Consider the following 15,147-nt stretch of genomic DNA (forward strand, 5'->3'; position numbering starts at 1 on the left):
CGCAAGCTGAATGAAGAGGCGAGAATGACGCGGTGTAACGACTTTCGGCCAACTGCGAAATAATATCTGACCATCCGTATAAACATGACACCGGGTGCTGTGAATGTGATTTTTTCCTCGAAAATGCTGTGCATAGCTGTGATTTTACTTTAAAATGTATACAGATTAAAATGCCGTTAATACCAGTGATGCCTCCCAGCTGGTCTCGAGGTACGATGTTGGCCTAATAAGTTAGTCGTCGTACGATCGATCCCGGCTCGGAAGAAACTATCAGCGTGTTAGTAGGATCGTAGAGCTTGCTCGGCAATCCTCTGTTGGCCTGTTTTTTTATACTAGTATACAGTTACTGGTTTTGAATAACATCGAAAACCAAATACATAAATGTGAAAAATAGCATAATGTATACCGGTAATAGTATCCATTTGAATGTTAGTAATAACACAACATATATCAGACACGGCTCAGTACAAATAACTATTTTTCATAGTTAGTAATAGTTATGGTGAATGATTTAAAAAAACTGCCAAATTTGCTTCGAACGAATTTGATGAATTAAAAATTTTTCGTTACTTGTTTTTCGGCTCGGATATTTTGGCTATCAATTAAGGTATATTCGAAGATGTATTCTGCAGGGACGAGACGGAGAGGTGCACAGTGGGCGAGGTGGATCGATCAGGTGAAAGACGACCTACGGACCCTACACACTTATAATTTATCGCCGAGTACGGTAAGATAAATCACCAAGATTTCAACAGCTGTGATCTCGGTAAAAACCTCGGTTATACATCAGAATACCGAGATTCTGTAAAAACAACAATTAACAACCTGTCAAACATTAACGAGGCTCTCGGTAATATTTTTTTGAGAAACTCGTTTTGAAGTGCGAAACACTCGGAAATTTCAACTGTCAAATTATTACAAGAACTTCGGTAGAATTTACTAGAGTACGTATTTTGCGTTTTTTTAGGAAAACCCAGAAAATTATCAAAACGATTGAATGCATATACATATAAATTTATTAATTATCATGTCAAATGATTCAACTAATCACAGCATTAGTAGATACGGTAGAGTTGTGTTGCTTCCAGCGAATAAAGCAACATCCATCACTCTGCAACTTCCATCCTGCAAAGCGAGTTGATTACCTACAAAATTAAGTAAAGAAAGAATTAATCGTTTTAAAAATTATTTTTTGCAACAAAAAAAGGAAAATAGTGTCTACTCACTCAATTTTTGAGTAAATCTGAATATTACAGATTTTTCTATAATAACAATCAACCCCAAAGCCTGCCCCCTTCACATCTAAACCGAAACACGGACAAAACTGATAGTTTGACTTATTATTTTTACAGTTCTTTTTTCGGAATCTCCGTGGAAGCCTAGGTTAAAGCTCTTTTGTTCGACGAGATCTCGGTTAAATGGTGTCAGGATTCCGAATTTACGGAATTCGGAAATTTGCTGTTTTACGGATTTTTCGGGAAACAAGTTTACTCTTATTCCGGTAAACACGTTCAGTTTCCGATTTATTAGATCAAATAGGCCAAAACAGAAATTACTTTGCTTCTTGCTCGCTGCGGCGCTTGCTGATGCCGCTGGTTCTCAGATGACTGTTAGTTGCATATGCAATTTTTTAGTTACTTACATGTTGATTAGAAGTGACGGATGCGAATGATCATACAGTCTTTGAACGCTACAGTGACAGTTGCGTTTGCTTCATTGCAATATGTGCTGTCTGAATGACGTGATTCGTAGGGTTCACCAACAATTTTTATAAATATTGAATAATTAAAATTTCTCGACTAAACTGTCGCGTGAAACAAGTGAATGCAATTTATTATTCTATCATAACTACAACGCGAAAATCACCCTATAACGGAATCAATTCTACAACCCTACTTGCAGAATATAAAAAATAACAATCAAGCGTTCTCACCTTGACTGTTTCCGAGAACGAGTGTCAAACGCGAAAAACATTTTTTTATTTCAAGCTGTTTCGTTTATGATTTATTTGCACATTCGTTTGGTGTTGGATTTTCGCCTGTTTCATTTCGAAATATGTTCTTTAATACTTCGTTCGCCGTCACAAATATTTGGCACTGCTCAGCTGAAATTGATCGCGAAAGGCGATCCTTTCAAAGCGAAATCATCTGTCCCTCTTTGTCTCTCTCGCACGCATGCGCTTTGCTCACACTCATGGTTCAATGCTGTCAAAGAACCCAAGGTCAAAAAACAGTTACCTTAAATTTTGAAGTGATCCGTTAAAAGAACCTGTCAGAAGCGAAAATAATACGGAATAATAGCAAAAGCCGCAGTGGTACGATGGAACGTAAAATGAAGGAGGAACTCAGCTAAAGGCCGACCACTTTGACGAAGGCAAGATGAATTTTAATCACAAAGCGTGTTTCACACTTTTTGTGCCGACTTGCACTGCAGCATAAATTGATTCGAGATGGTTACGCAATTTACCAACTTGATGATTGATTTGTGATTCAATAACCTGCTGCTAGGACGAATTATCTGAGTGATGTTTCATCAGTCATATACGAAGTTGGAGTGATGTTGAGCGATGATTGTCCATAGAGCCTTGGCGTTTTTTCACATGAATACATGCAACATGTTTTTGAATACTTTGACCTGTTGCCTGTTCACAAAGGGATAACAATAATGTTTTCTATTGTACCCGTCAATTTAATCCATTATACGATAGTATGCTAGGTAGAGTTATTGATAGACGTGAAAACACTAGTACTTGTCACTTTTTTACCTATCTCACGCTACTACTGCCTCTGCTCACGGATGATGACAAGAAGTTCTTTTTTCAACACGCTTGTCACTGAAGCAATGATTCATGAAGCTAGACTGCATGCCAAGTGGTTGTACCCACTCGGTTGATGGAAGCCATTTTCTTCCCCAACTCCATCTCAGATGTGATTATGCGACTTGATATATGGCGGAACACTTACAGGTTCCCATGGCATTAGTGCTTCCCCATATGGCCGAACGTTAATGGAGGCGACACCAAAATCAGAGAATCGTACAACACATGTACCGATAGCATTCCATACTCTGAGCCTTTCGTGCCTTGATGAAAAACTTCACATTGAATTAAAATTCATGTAAGTGAAATAAACGACAAGAGATCACAGTTACACTGTCAAGTGTTAATCAAATTTACGAACTGGATTCGGTTCACGATCAAGAGAGTATGATTGGCGTATGAGAAATCGCATTTAAAACTAGATTCATTCACTGCTATATTTCATGACTATACTTCCATGATGTTATTTTAACTTGAACAATACATACGCAATTTATAGTTGGTTACATTAGTGTTTTTTTAGCTTCTACCCAAAAACCTCTACCCTAACCTTCATAGTTTAAAACCTTTAGAAAGTAAATGTTGCCAGAGCTTGACATCTTAACCAAACCTGTATTTTGAACGTTTAAAATATGTTGATTAACGTTGTTCTGAAAAGCTAAGTGAATAACTAAAACTGAGTGAGTTTTGCCATTACTAGGTATATCTAGTGTTCTATTCATTGCAGTTTCTAAATTGTTAACCAAAACATATCGCTAACGAGAATCGATTTGCGATGCAAATAAAAAGTAAAGAAAGTGAAATTCAATCAAAGATGGGTAAAGTAGGGGAGGATTGTACAAAACGCACCAGTTAAGGATTTGCGCGATTTCCAGCGCTTCCTAGCAGTTTCAAGCGACAATGAACGTGTCGGATGATTGTAAGATGTATATAATGCATGTTTATGACGAAGTTAATTCTAAAATACTCGATTTCAATTTTGGCCCGTGACCAAAACGCACCACAACAAAAGCCAATATGCTCCAAAGTAGAAGGCTAACATGCCACTAGTAGAGCACGCAAAATGAGAAGTTCATGAAGTCTTAGAAGTAAAACTAAAGGCAATGAAGCGTGCCCTACGTTGTCAAGCAATCTCGTGCAAGCACTTCTCAGTGCATTCTGCTCCGATTTAAATTTTGGTCGTTTTTAGGTAAAAGCTGACGAAAGTTAGTGAAATAACTTGAAAGATTCATAGTATTATAAATTCAAAAAGCGTGAAGGTTGGGGAAAGCACAGTATTTTGTATTATTGACAAGTCAGTTAATCATAAAGGCTCATATAAAATTCAAGAATAATTACATGTTGGACAGAGCCACAGCCAATTGTACAGTTTTTTAAGTATTTTAGTCATTATGGCGCACTTTTTTATATGAGAACTGTAGAGAAGCTGAATTTTTATGAGAAAAGCAAAGAATTTCGTCACAAAAAGCCACATGTGTGAGTATTTTAGGAAATTTATTGCATGGGCCATCTTACCCAACTGGTGCGTCTTGTACGGTTCTCACCTAAACATGTTGATGTCCTTTGTACACCCAACGCAAACGGGGAATATTTTATTACTTTTGGGCAATTTTTTATTACTTGCTGTGTCTTATGACTGCGCATTATACACAAAAAGTAACAAACAAAAAGTAATAAAAATTATGACGGCCACACGCTTGTATGTGTTTCTGCAGGAGAACATACAGCCAAGCACCGCAATGCATGTGTTGGCAAGACTTCACTCGCTGCATTTGTATTGATGCAACGATCTGGTTCATTTTTGTCTCCCTTCATCCACACATAATCAGAATCTCAACCGTCAACCTCAAATGTCCAATTAGAAACACTTTCGTTTCGTCCCCCAGTGTTTACTTGAAATGGAAATATGTAATACTGTCTGACCAGAGTTGCCGAAGTTGCGAATATTGTTCTGGATGGGCACGAGTTTTGTATATTCAAACAGGTCCAAATGAGTTTCCATGAACCAATGATTGTGTGCTGTAAATAGCTTACAAGAAAGCGAATGTTTTTATTTTTCTCTGACGCAGTTTACAGATCGTGATGTCATTTTAAGGCGCATTTCAAGTCTTTGAAATCATCAACGTTTGCATACTCTATGACGGGGAAAATGTTGCTTGGCAGCTCTTGTCATATTTTTTCGCTACTCCGTATGCATACAACGAGCGAACTAATACACGCCCACCGGATGAATTGGAGATTGGAAAAACTTGTAACATGTGCAACTTATGCGACGGTGTGTGATTTTTTTTTGACTTGAGGTGGAAAGGGAGCATTTTTCGGCAGAAAAAACGTTGCATGTGGTTGAAACGACCATTATTAGATAGTCGTACTCTCATAACACGTGCTAAATATATGACAGTATGTGTTGTTACTTGACTGGGGAAGAATTTTATTGCTTTTTTAGTAATGGATTTGTTACCTAAAAGGTAATTTTGCGCTATTGCTTCTAAAGTAATAAGGAAAAGTTTTGCGTGTAGAGATAATATGTTTGTATGCAAATCAGCAGAAAAATATCTGCATTTTGATGATTGAAATTTACTAAAATTGAAAGTGGTATCATAAAATATCTTTTACACTTGTTTACGATGTGCTACCGATTAATCAATCGATTCTCGGACAGTTCATAAGTTACGGTCAAGTTAGGATCTTAGATCTTGGGCAATTATTTTTGAATAAGTTAATATAGTTACATTGTTTTTGTTTTTCTCTCCTCTGGCTGTTTTGATTTTTTCCCTTCTGACAGCTCGAATCTCGTGCTTTTTACCGTTAGTCATAACGGTAAAATAAGTCATCGATAAAGTGACAATACTCGCCGTTGGAACTTTCGATTGTCACACGCAATTCAGTGTCCTAATAACCTTATTTTTGTTGAAGAAGCACAATATGTACGTACTTATCACATAGCTTACTTGAGGTCGACCACAGAAAAAAGAAGCCTCAGACGGCTCCAACCGACCACAAATCATGAATGAAGAAAAAGCACACGAAGTAAAACCTGATTGCCAAATACCAAATAGGTGACTATTAGCGACTGTGGTAGTTTTCAATGAAATAAATTGGTTTTCACTCTGTTGGAACCACCAATTAAACGGTGAAACCAAACGAGAGGGAACTTTTCGCACCAAACGATAGCATGTTCACACATGGCGGTGGTTATAATTTTATTGTTCCCAATCACAATTAAAACGTGCGGAAAATTGAGAAATACGTATAACATTATATTACTGATCAATAGTGCAATTAATAAATAAACTTACAGTTGACCTTTTCTTTTCCCCATTTTCGCTGTTTTAAAAATAAGGTCCAATCCAATTTACTGGCTTGTGGGAGCCATTGGTAAAACGTTACGGTGCGTGATGTGTTCTAATTTACTATGTGCTTCGACCAAATTTGTGTAATGTATGTTCAATTGGATTAGGTTCCAGAAAAATAGTTATCGTATTGAGATGTTGAATTACTTGGGTTTGTACATTGTGGTAATTATTCAAGACCACAAACACAAATTTATCTGTTTTGATTCATATAAAACCGTGCCCTGGCATTGTGTTGTTTCTGGAACAACTGATTATTACATACACTCTGTTTTTTAATATCTTATATTTACAAGTACAAATGGTACTTTGCTAAAAAATTAACCTCATTAACTACTTCATCAGTAAAGCATTTAGCTAAACTCTTTCGACAAACATTAACTGTCACAGTCAAAAATACATTGAGATCCACTGCATACGTATCGCGCGAGTGTCGACAATGAATGCTGAAAACCCAGTTCAGATAACTTTTGAAATCAAACGCTGTACTATTGCTGGCAGACAGAATCATTCGAGAAGGTGCCACTAAACCTTCACTCTCACAAACATGGTAAAAACTGTTTGAAATTGAATTAATTTGCATACTTGGTTCCATTGCCTTCTCTGAATATCCGATTTCCGCTGTGAGGTCTCTCTAATGATGGCGACTACGATGAACTTCCCTTTCAACTTAACGTCGCCCGTCAACAGCTCTTCGCACACCGAATGTATAAAGTGCCAATTTGTGCACTCCACATTTAAATGAGCAAAAACAATCACCAACACAGCTCTGAAGCGCCCATAATGTGGGAGTTGGCGCGTGCTATTGTACACAATGCATAAAGTCCGCCACCCACAGTCTGCCTACTATAGTTTACTAAGTGTGAAATGTTTATTAGACTCTACCCGACAGACCTTGTGTGACATTTTCGCAATTGAAGCGGAAATTCTAACATGTATCAGCGACATGCGCTGATACCTACATCCGAAATTCTGCAGTGAAATGTACATAACCTTCAGCAGCTTATAGTAGCTCATACCTGTACCTACGTTTCATTCCCTTTCCTCGTAATATTTTCGATTGCGTTTCTGTATTTTAATCGTTGATGAGTTTTTAAACGTATTGTAGGTACAACTGTTAGTTGTTATGGGTGTGTCATTTCTTCTAAAAAGTAACAAGTTTCTAATAGTCATTTAGCTCGGTGTAGTCAATTCATGAAGAAAGAATTTTCTTAAGTTTTGGCCGTATTTGCCGCTCGGATATTCATACAAAATCGTAATTCGAGCTGAAGGGTGAATTATCGTGAGGATCCGTTATAAGTATCAAAACCCTCATTTTTACAATCAACTCAAATGCATTGAACGATAGATGATTGTCTTTTTGTGGATTATGTACGATCATTTTATGGTTATGTACTGCTATTAAAAAGGAAATCAAATACACAGTAGCTGTTATTAAATGGTGCCTCAAATAACACTGGCCAACACAGGTGTGGCCCTCAAGCTTAAACTGGAAAATAATAAATGATTGAATGATTTTGTCCATTCTTGTGAATTTGTTGGGTTGTCTTCTTGTTCTGGTATATATGTGATAGCCAAACCACTCTGGTTTTTAATAATAGTTTTGACAAGTAAAAAAACCTAAATTAATCCACCTAGCGGTCAGACTCAGCCTTTCTCATTCAAACTTATTATTTGTAAAAATAGATTTACATGTACGCTTCAATCCAATAAATGTATATTCACTTTTAAAATTCTAAAAAATTGATGTTGTAATCTATACATATAAAAATTCAGTCCGGTCTGTCTGTCTGTCTGATCCATATAGGCTCGAAAACTACCGAACCGATCGGCGTGAAACTTTGTATGTAAAGGTTTTTGGTGCCGATAAAGGTCCCTACAAATGAAACACAAATTTCTGCCAATCTCTAAAACTAATTAACTAAATGGAACCAAATTTGGCAGGTAAATGTTTTTAGTGGTAAAAAATATGTTCATAATGTTTTGACACCCCTCCTTTTTTTGGAAGAGAAGGATGCCATACAAATGAAACACAGATTTCTGCACATCCTGAGAACTAACCAACTGAATGGAACCAAATTTGGCAGGTGAATATTTTTAGAGGTAACAAATATGCGCATAATGGTTTGACACCCCCTTTTCTATGAGGGAGAGACACCATACAAATAAAACACAATTTTCGCACAGCTCAAGAACCAATCAAGAAAATACAACCAAATTTGGTATGAGAATGTTTTGAGAGGTAACAAATATGTCCCTCTTCTGGAAGCACATGTTTCTGCACAAATTTCTGCACATCTCGCGAACTAATCAACTAATTGGAACCATATTTGGTGATTGAAAGTTTTCAGTGGTAACAAATATGTTCCATAATTGACCTCAGTTAACATTTTGGATTGTAAGATGGCAACATACGGTTTCTGTAAAACAGCCAAAAATGGCCGATTTCCACCCAATATAATAATATCCGGGTCTAGAATTATACACAGGGGCTCAAATCGACCACAGATACCATTTTGAATTCTAAGATGGCGACTTCCGGTTTCTGAAAAACAGCTGAAAATGACCAAATACCACCCAATATGAGTATCTCCGGAGCCAGAATGTTGAAAGAAGCTAAAAATTGACTTCAGACACCATTTTGAATTCTAAGATGGCAACTTCTGGTTTCTGGAAAACAGCCAAAAATGGTCGATTTCCGCCAAACATGAGTATCTCCGGAGCTAGAATGATACACAGCAGCTGAAATCGACCACAGACCCCATTTTGGATTCTAGGTTGGCGACTTCCGGTTCCTGGGAAACAGCCGAAAATGTTCGAATAACACTCTTCTTGTTTCTTCAATCAGAATGACGCTCAGATGCCAGAAATTATCTTAAATACCATTGTGAAATCCAAGACGGCGACTTCCGGTTTGTGAAAAACATCCTAAAATAACCAATCAGGCACCATTTTGAATTGCTTAATGGCAACTTCTAGGAAACAGTCGAAAATGACCGAATAATACTCAATATGGATATCGAAATGATGTATAGAAACCAAACATTGACCCTGGACGCCATTTTGAATTTAAAGACGACCACTTTTAGTTTCTGGAAAACAACCAAAATAACTAAATACCTACCAATATGGGTATTTCCGGTGTCAGATTGATGCCAGAAAATCTGCTGGAAATGACCGAATACCACCCAATATGAATATATCCAGAATTAAGGCGATGTACAGAAGCCAAAAGTCGAGAATGTTGTCATTTCGATAAAACCAATCATTTCAAACGATTTGTTATTTGACTTTGAACATATTCTATGGCCGATTCTCCGGGCATTTGCAGACTTTAAACACATCGCAAGGAATCAACGAATTTGGAACGTTCAAATAGTACGATACCACATTTAAATTATATAAAAACAATATCGCACGCTAGCCTGGGGGGCTAATGCGGTCTCGATCAACTAGATTAGTTGAGAGAATTCGTTATCGATATTGTTTTCGGCACATTATGCATTTGTAGGATAAGTACAACGATACACCGTGCCCCAATGCTGAGTCGAGAAAATTTTCAGCTCGAAAAGATCCTCGACATGATCGGGAATCGAACCCAATATCACAACCGTGTGGGAGAGCTAGCCGACCGACATCGCTAACCACAGAACCACGGGGACCACTTTAAATTATATTGAGGTCACAAATATCGATCAAAGCAGGTATCGTTTTAAATAGTCTTTGAATTTCTTTTCTTTCCATAACTTTTGAGCCACATATCAAATTGTTATGAAATTTGTTATTTGTAAGTTTGAGAGATGACTCGTTCGTATGACACTAGTTATGTTCAAATAAGTTATGTAATATTTGAGATAATAGACTTTTGTTGTTTTATTAACAATTTAATAACGATTACTTGTTCGATTATAATCAAATGAAATAGGAACGTATAGGGCAGCCAAACTTTGAAACCACGTGTTCAATCATAATTCATCAGTTAACGCTTAACTAGTCCGCTCGTCTGATAATAATGTTGATCAATTCGGTTGTGTAGTTTCTGAGATAATGAAGTTTCGTTATTTTCACATTTCGGTACATTACAGACGAAGTTACAGTTCGATTACAGTAAAATTCAATAGAGTGTTATGAGGCAGCTAGACTTATCAATTGACACTGATTTTGTGGAAATCGGTCCAACCATCTCTGAGAAAAATGAGTGAGTCCAAGTAGTCGTCGGAATATGTTTCTTTTCATTGCTGGATTTCACATTTTTAAACATAACAGTCAAAGTAATAGTCCGATTGCAAAATAAATCAATAAGGTTTTATGGGGCAACTAGACCTTCCATTTGACACTGATTTTATGAAAATCGGTTCAGCCATCTCTGAGAAACATGAGTGAGATTGAACAGTCTTCAGAACACGTTTCTTTTCGTAACTTTTGAAGTTCAATCTTCATAAAATTCAAAAGTTAGGGGTTTTTTAGGTAGCCCGTTCATTTGAAACCAATTTTGTTCAAATCGGTTGTGTGGTTTTAGAGAAAATGATGTTTCATGATTTTTACATTTTGATACATAACCTCTAAACTATAAATCCGATTACAATGAAATTCAATAGGGTCTTATGGGATAACAAGACCTTTCATTTGCAATTAATTTCATGAAAATTGGTCCAGCCATCTCTGAGAAAAGTGGGTGAGAATAAAAATCTGCACATACACACACACATACACACACACACACATCCATACAGAAAATGCTCAGCTCGTCGAGCTGAGTCGAGTGATATATGCCATTCGGCCCTTTGGAGCACTTTTATACTTTCGGTTTTGCAGGTGATTGCTATACCTTTCTAGGAGAAAGGCAAAAAGTCTTTTTTTGTCCGTTACTTGACCGGCCTTCTACTACCTATCTGACGAAGTGTTATTAAGGTTTGCAGGAAATTATAGACAATCGAAACCGGAACGTTTTCGCTTTTAAGATGGTTTACCATGAACTTTTTGCCACATTTTTTGTGCAATTCAGTTGGAACCAGGGCCGGATTTAAGGGGTGGCAAAGGGGGCAAATGCCCCGGGCCTTCCGATACAAGGGGCCCCACGAGTTCTGGGCCAGACGTGAAGACAGAGTGGTTCACCTTCCATTCCTGCGAGCGGTAAGTCATTTCAATATTAAAAATTTTCTTACTTCTAATTTTTTTAAGAATAGAGAGCCCTACGAAAATATCTGCCCCGTGCCTCCCACCACCCAAATCCGGCCCTGGTTGGAACTGTACAAGGCGCTTGTACAAGGCTCCTTGTTTCGACGGCAGTTCGAACAAAATTGAGCATGCATAAACAAAACAAAAAAAACTGGCATAAAGGGGAGAGGAAGCTTACGTTAAAGTCATCTCCTTCCATCCAATTTATGACTGCAGTTCGACAAGGTAGGTCTCTTTCCAGCTGATCAATCCACCTTGCCTGCTGTACAGCTCTCCGTCTAGTCCCTAAGGAATTGGTATTAAGGACCATCTTTACCGACATCCCTACGACATGCCCAGCTCTCCTGCCATTTTCAGCGGTGTGGACGATAGATGGCTCTCCAAGCAGCTCCTCGGAGAAGAACCGGCCGTCTCTTAAAATGTGGCCGATTTGATTCTCTGTCTGTTGGTCGGGCGATCTCCAGGTGGATTTGCGGATATCTAAGCGAGGAAGAAGGCACTCTCGTTTTTTCTCTGAGCATGTTTGTTGTTGAGTTGAGTTAAGTCCTCGTCGTACATCTAGTTTAGCTAGAAACTGTATTGATCTTCAAGTCGAAGTTTAACAACGATTCAACAGATTATATCACGCCTAGATCCTGATTTTTTTGCTGTTTCTCTTCAATCAGACTACCACCAATTAACTTAGAAGTTCAAATTATTTGAAAATGTTCTATAATTGCACCAAAATTTTACGCACCTTGTAATGTTTACAACGAAATCGATATGTGCCTATTTCAGTATTGGTAAATCATGAGCTTTGCATAGTTCAACTGGTCTCGAGGTACGATGCTAACCTAACAATTCAATTGGCATATGTTCGAATACCAGCTTGAATGAGACTTTTAATGTGCATAGGCGTACATTTCCTATAACTGCTCAAAATGTTAGTTATTTGTTTGATGATTTATTTATTTTTTATTTAGCGACCAACACGGGTTCATGCCAGGACGTTCTGTTACCACAAATCTTTTGGACTTCACAACGACTTGCATACCGCACATGGAGCAGAAGGTCCAGATCGACGTCATATACACTGATTTAAAGGCAGTTTTTAACCGAATTGATCTCCGCATTCTTTTACGAAAGCTTTTGAGACTTGGTGCGTCGCAACAATTTGTTGGTTGGCTAAGATCCTTCTTATGTGGTAGGACACTACGCGTGATGTTGAGCTCCTGCTTATCCTCCACGTTCTCCAATACATCTGGAATACCACAGGGTAGTATAATGGGGTCGCTCCTTTTCTTACTTTATTTCAACAATGTGACATTGCTATAATGTGCTGGATGTAAGCTGGTGTATTCTGATGATTTGAAGCTGTATGTGGCTGTGCGGACCATTGATGATTGTCGTGAGTTACAAAGATTGCTGGATATTTTTATGACATTCCATCGCATTGCGAATCCTGTCCTGTTCGACTATAAGATTGATGGTCATGTGATCGAAAGAGTGGATCAAGTAAACGACCTTGCTGTTTTGCTCGATGCCAAGCTCAACATTAATCTGAACCGCTCATTTATCATTTCTAAGGCAACTCGACAACTCGGCTTCAGTGGTAAAATAGGACGTGATTTTAATGATCCATACTGTTTGACTGTTCCATACTGTTCACTCGTGAGATCAATATCGGAAACTGCGTGTTTGATTTGGTCTCCTTATCAACTTGGATTCTGAGGATTGAACGAGTACAAAAAAGATTTATCCGCTTAGCATTAAGAAATCTTCCCTGACGTGATCCTACCACTGTATTCCGAGCGGTGTTGCCTCATTGGTCTTGACACGATTGAACGACGCAGGAGAATCTAGCAAGTCGGATTTGTGGCCAAGTTCTTGAATGGCGAAATTGATTCACCGAGAACCCCATCTTTGCTGAATTTTCGCGCCCCGCTACGCTCACTAAGGTCCGCTGGATTGCTACAACCCAGGGTGCATCGCACAATGCTCGGTTACAATGAACCTGTCACTGCATGTGTTCGAGCATTCACTTCAGTTAAAAAGATCTTCGAATTCGGTGAACTGTCAAACAAATCCCTCCGAAAAGTGACTATGTCTAATATTTTTAATTGACCATTAGAATAATATTAGGACCTATGTTTTATATGCTGACTCGGGGCAATCCAATGTAATATTGGTTGAATTTAATGTTAGTTCGTTTGTAGTTTTATTATTGACAAATTGTAAATGTGTAAAATTGTAAATGTATTCTTAACAAAAGATGATGGAGTTTTTATGTCTCTATGAGGATGGCCTCAAAAAGCTTTTCCCCATCCACTAACTTTCATGGAGAATATGGTCAGATAAAAATAGATAATAATTAAATAAATAAATTTATGCAGACAAATTCAAAATGCGTGAGGAAATGTTTTCAGTAAGGTAAGCTTTTTTTGTTCAAACAACGGACGGATGGATTTCAGAATAACGTTTATAAAGGACATGTAGGAAAAGTCAAGGCTCGCAGATCACGAACAGGAACAGCCAGCTGTCTACCTCCGGCCTAAAGATAAGCTTCGGATTTAGACCTAACGTCACGGTGAACAGGGCATAACCAAACAATGTGCTGTATGTCGTGATAACCTTCATCATAGGCACAGATAACACTTTCTCAAAGTTTGATAGAAACCTATAAACAGAAAGGTGTTCCTATTTGAGAAATCGGACGTTGATTCACAAGTTTTAGATAAGAAGGTAAAGAATTTTTAAAAGGATCCTGAAAAGTCGAGAAAAAATCGAAGTTTTCGGCACGTGACAAGCGGGATGCGGTGAAACTGGTGTCAATTCAACGATATCCCTATCAAAGATTGAATCCACACTGCATTTACTAGTTTGCGAGAAAACAATTCGCAAATATTTGCATACCAACCCCAGCATTGTTCATGCTAAATTTAAAAAGGCACCAATTCTCAGTTCAATTCACAAACAGAACCAACAAAAATTTGCACAACTTAACATGGCATGTCAATTTTGTTGTTTAGGCTCTAAACAAAATGTTTGGCTCAAATTTCAACTATTCTGGTTTTTCTCGTTACATAACGTTGAAACGACGAATCAGGCGAGCAATTACCATGCGACACTTTGACGTAAGTTGACGCGTTTTGACAATGGCTAGGTGCACCGAATTCACAGGAATCGATAAAACTATAATCTTTCTAGAGCAACTATTTTGAGCTGTAAAGTAGCATTTTTTCGCTTTTGTCGATTAGTGTAATCAATACTCAAGTTACCCCCAAGATATGAGTGCGGCTATAGAAAGTGGCTAAAGTGTATAACCCAGATTCCTTACAAAAATCGGTTTTGTATTTCATTCTGCTGATAGCAAATTTATGAGTAATTTTAAAGAAAACAAATGAGTCACAACACTAAATCTTTGCTCTCAGTTGCATAATGTTGGCTCACGCCGCTTCGGTATGAAGAAAATTTTCTTTTGTTATTTTTCTATAAGATATATCTCCAGTACTGATGGATTCTTCTTTACATTTTTACAGGCAACAAGGAAAGTTTCGAAACGTGGATATTTATTTGTGGCACCTGATTGGGATTTCAGCAACCCCCTCTACAGAACAAAGGTATGTTAAACATAGAGTTTTTAGATTGTACATAGAATATTTTCCGGCTCACATAATATAATGTTGCTATAAAAGTTTACGTTAGTTCCAGAACGTAATGCAAATAAGCATTTCTTTGTGATAAAGGCAAAATTGTAGAATAGCAGCTTGCAGAACACATATGGAGTGATTAAATTTTGGAGTGATTAAATTTTGGATA

General features: G+C 37.7%; 1 protein-coding gene across 5 annotated transcripts in view; it reads left to right on the forward strand.

Moving 5' to 3' along the window:
* LOC129731486 (protein outspread) overlaps positions 1-15,147 on the forward strand; it is a 272,875-nt gene that overhangs the window by 158,789 nt on the left and 98,939 nt on the right. For all 5 annotated transcript variants that reach the window (XM_055691541.1, XM_055691540.1, XM_055691542.1 and 2 more), the window contains one exon: positions 14,868-14,948. In XM_055691541.1, coding sequence (XP_055547516.1) covers positions 14,868-14,948 — 81 coding nt within the window. The remainder of the gene's footprint in view (positions 1-14,867; positions 14,949-15,147) is intronic.

This window comes from Wyeomyia smithii, chromosome 3 (genome assembly GCF_029784165.1).
Source record: "Wyeomyia smithii strain HCP4-BCI-WySm-NY-G18 chromosome 3, ASM2978416v1, whole genome shotgun sequence".
NCBI lineage: Eukaryota > Metazoa > Arthropoda > Insecta > Diptera > Culicidae > Wyeomyia > Wyeomyia smithii.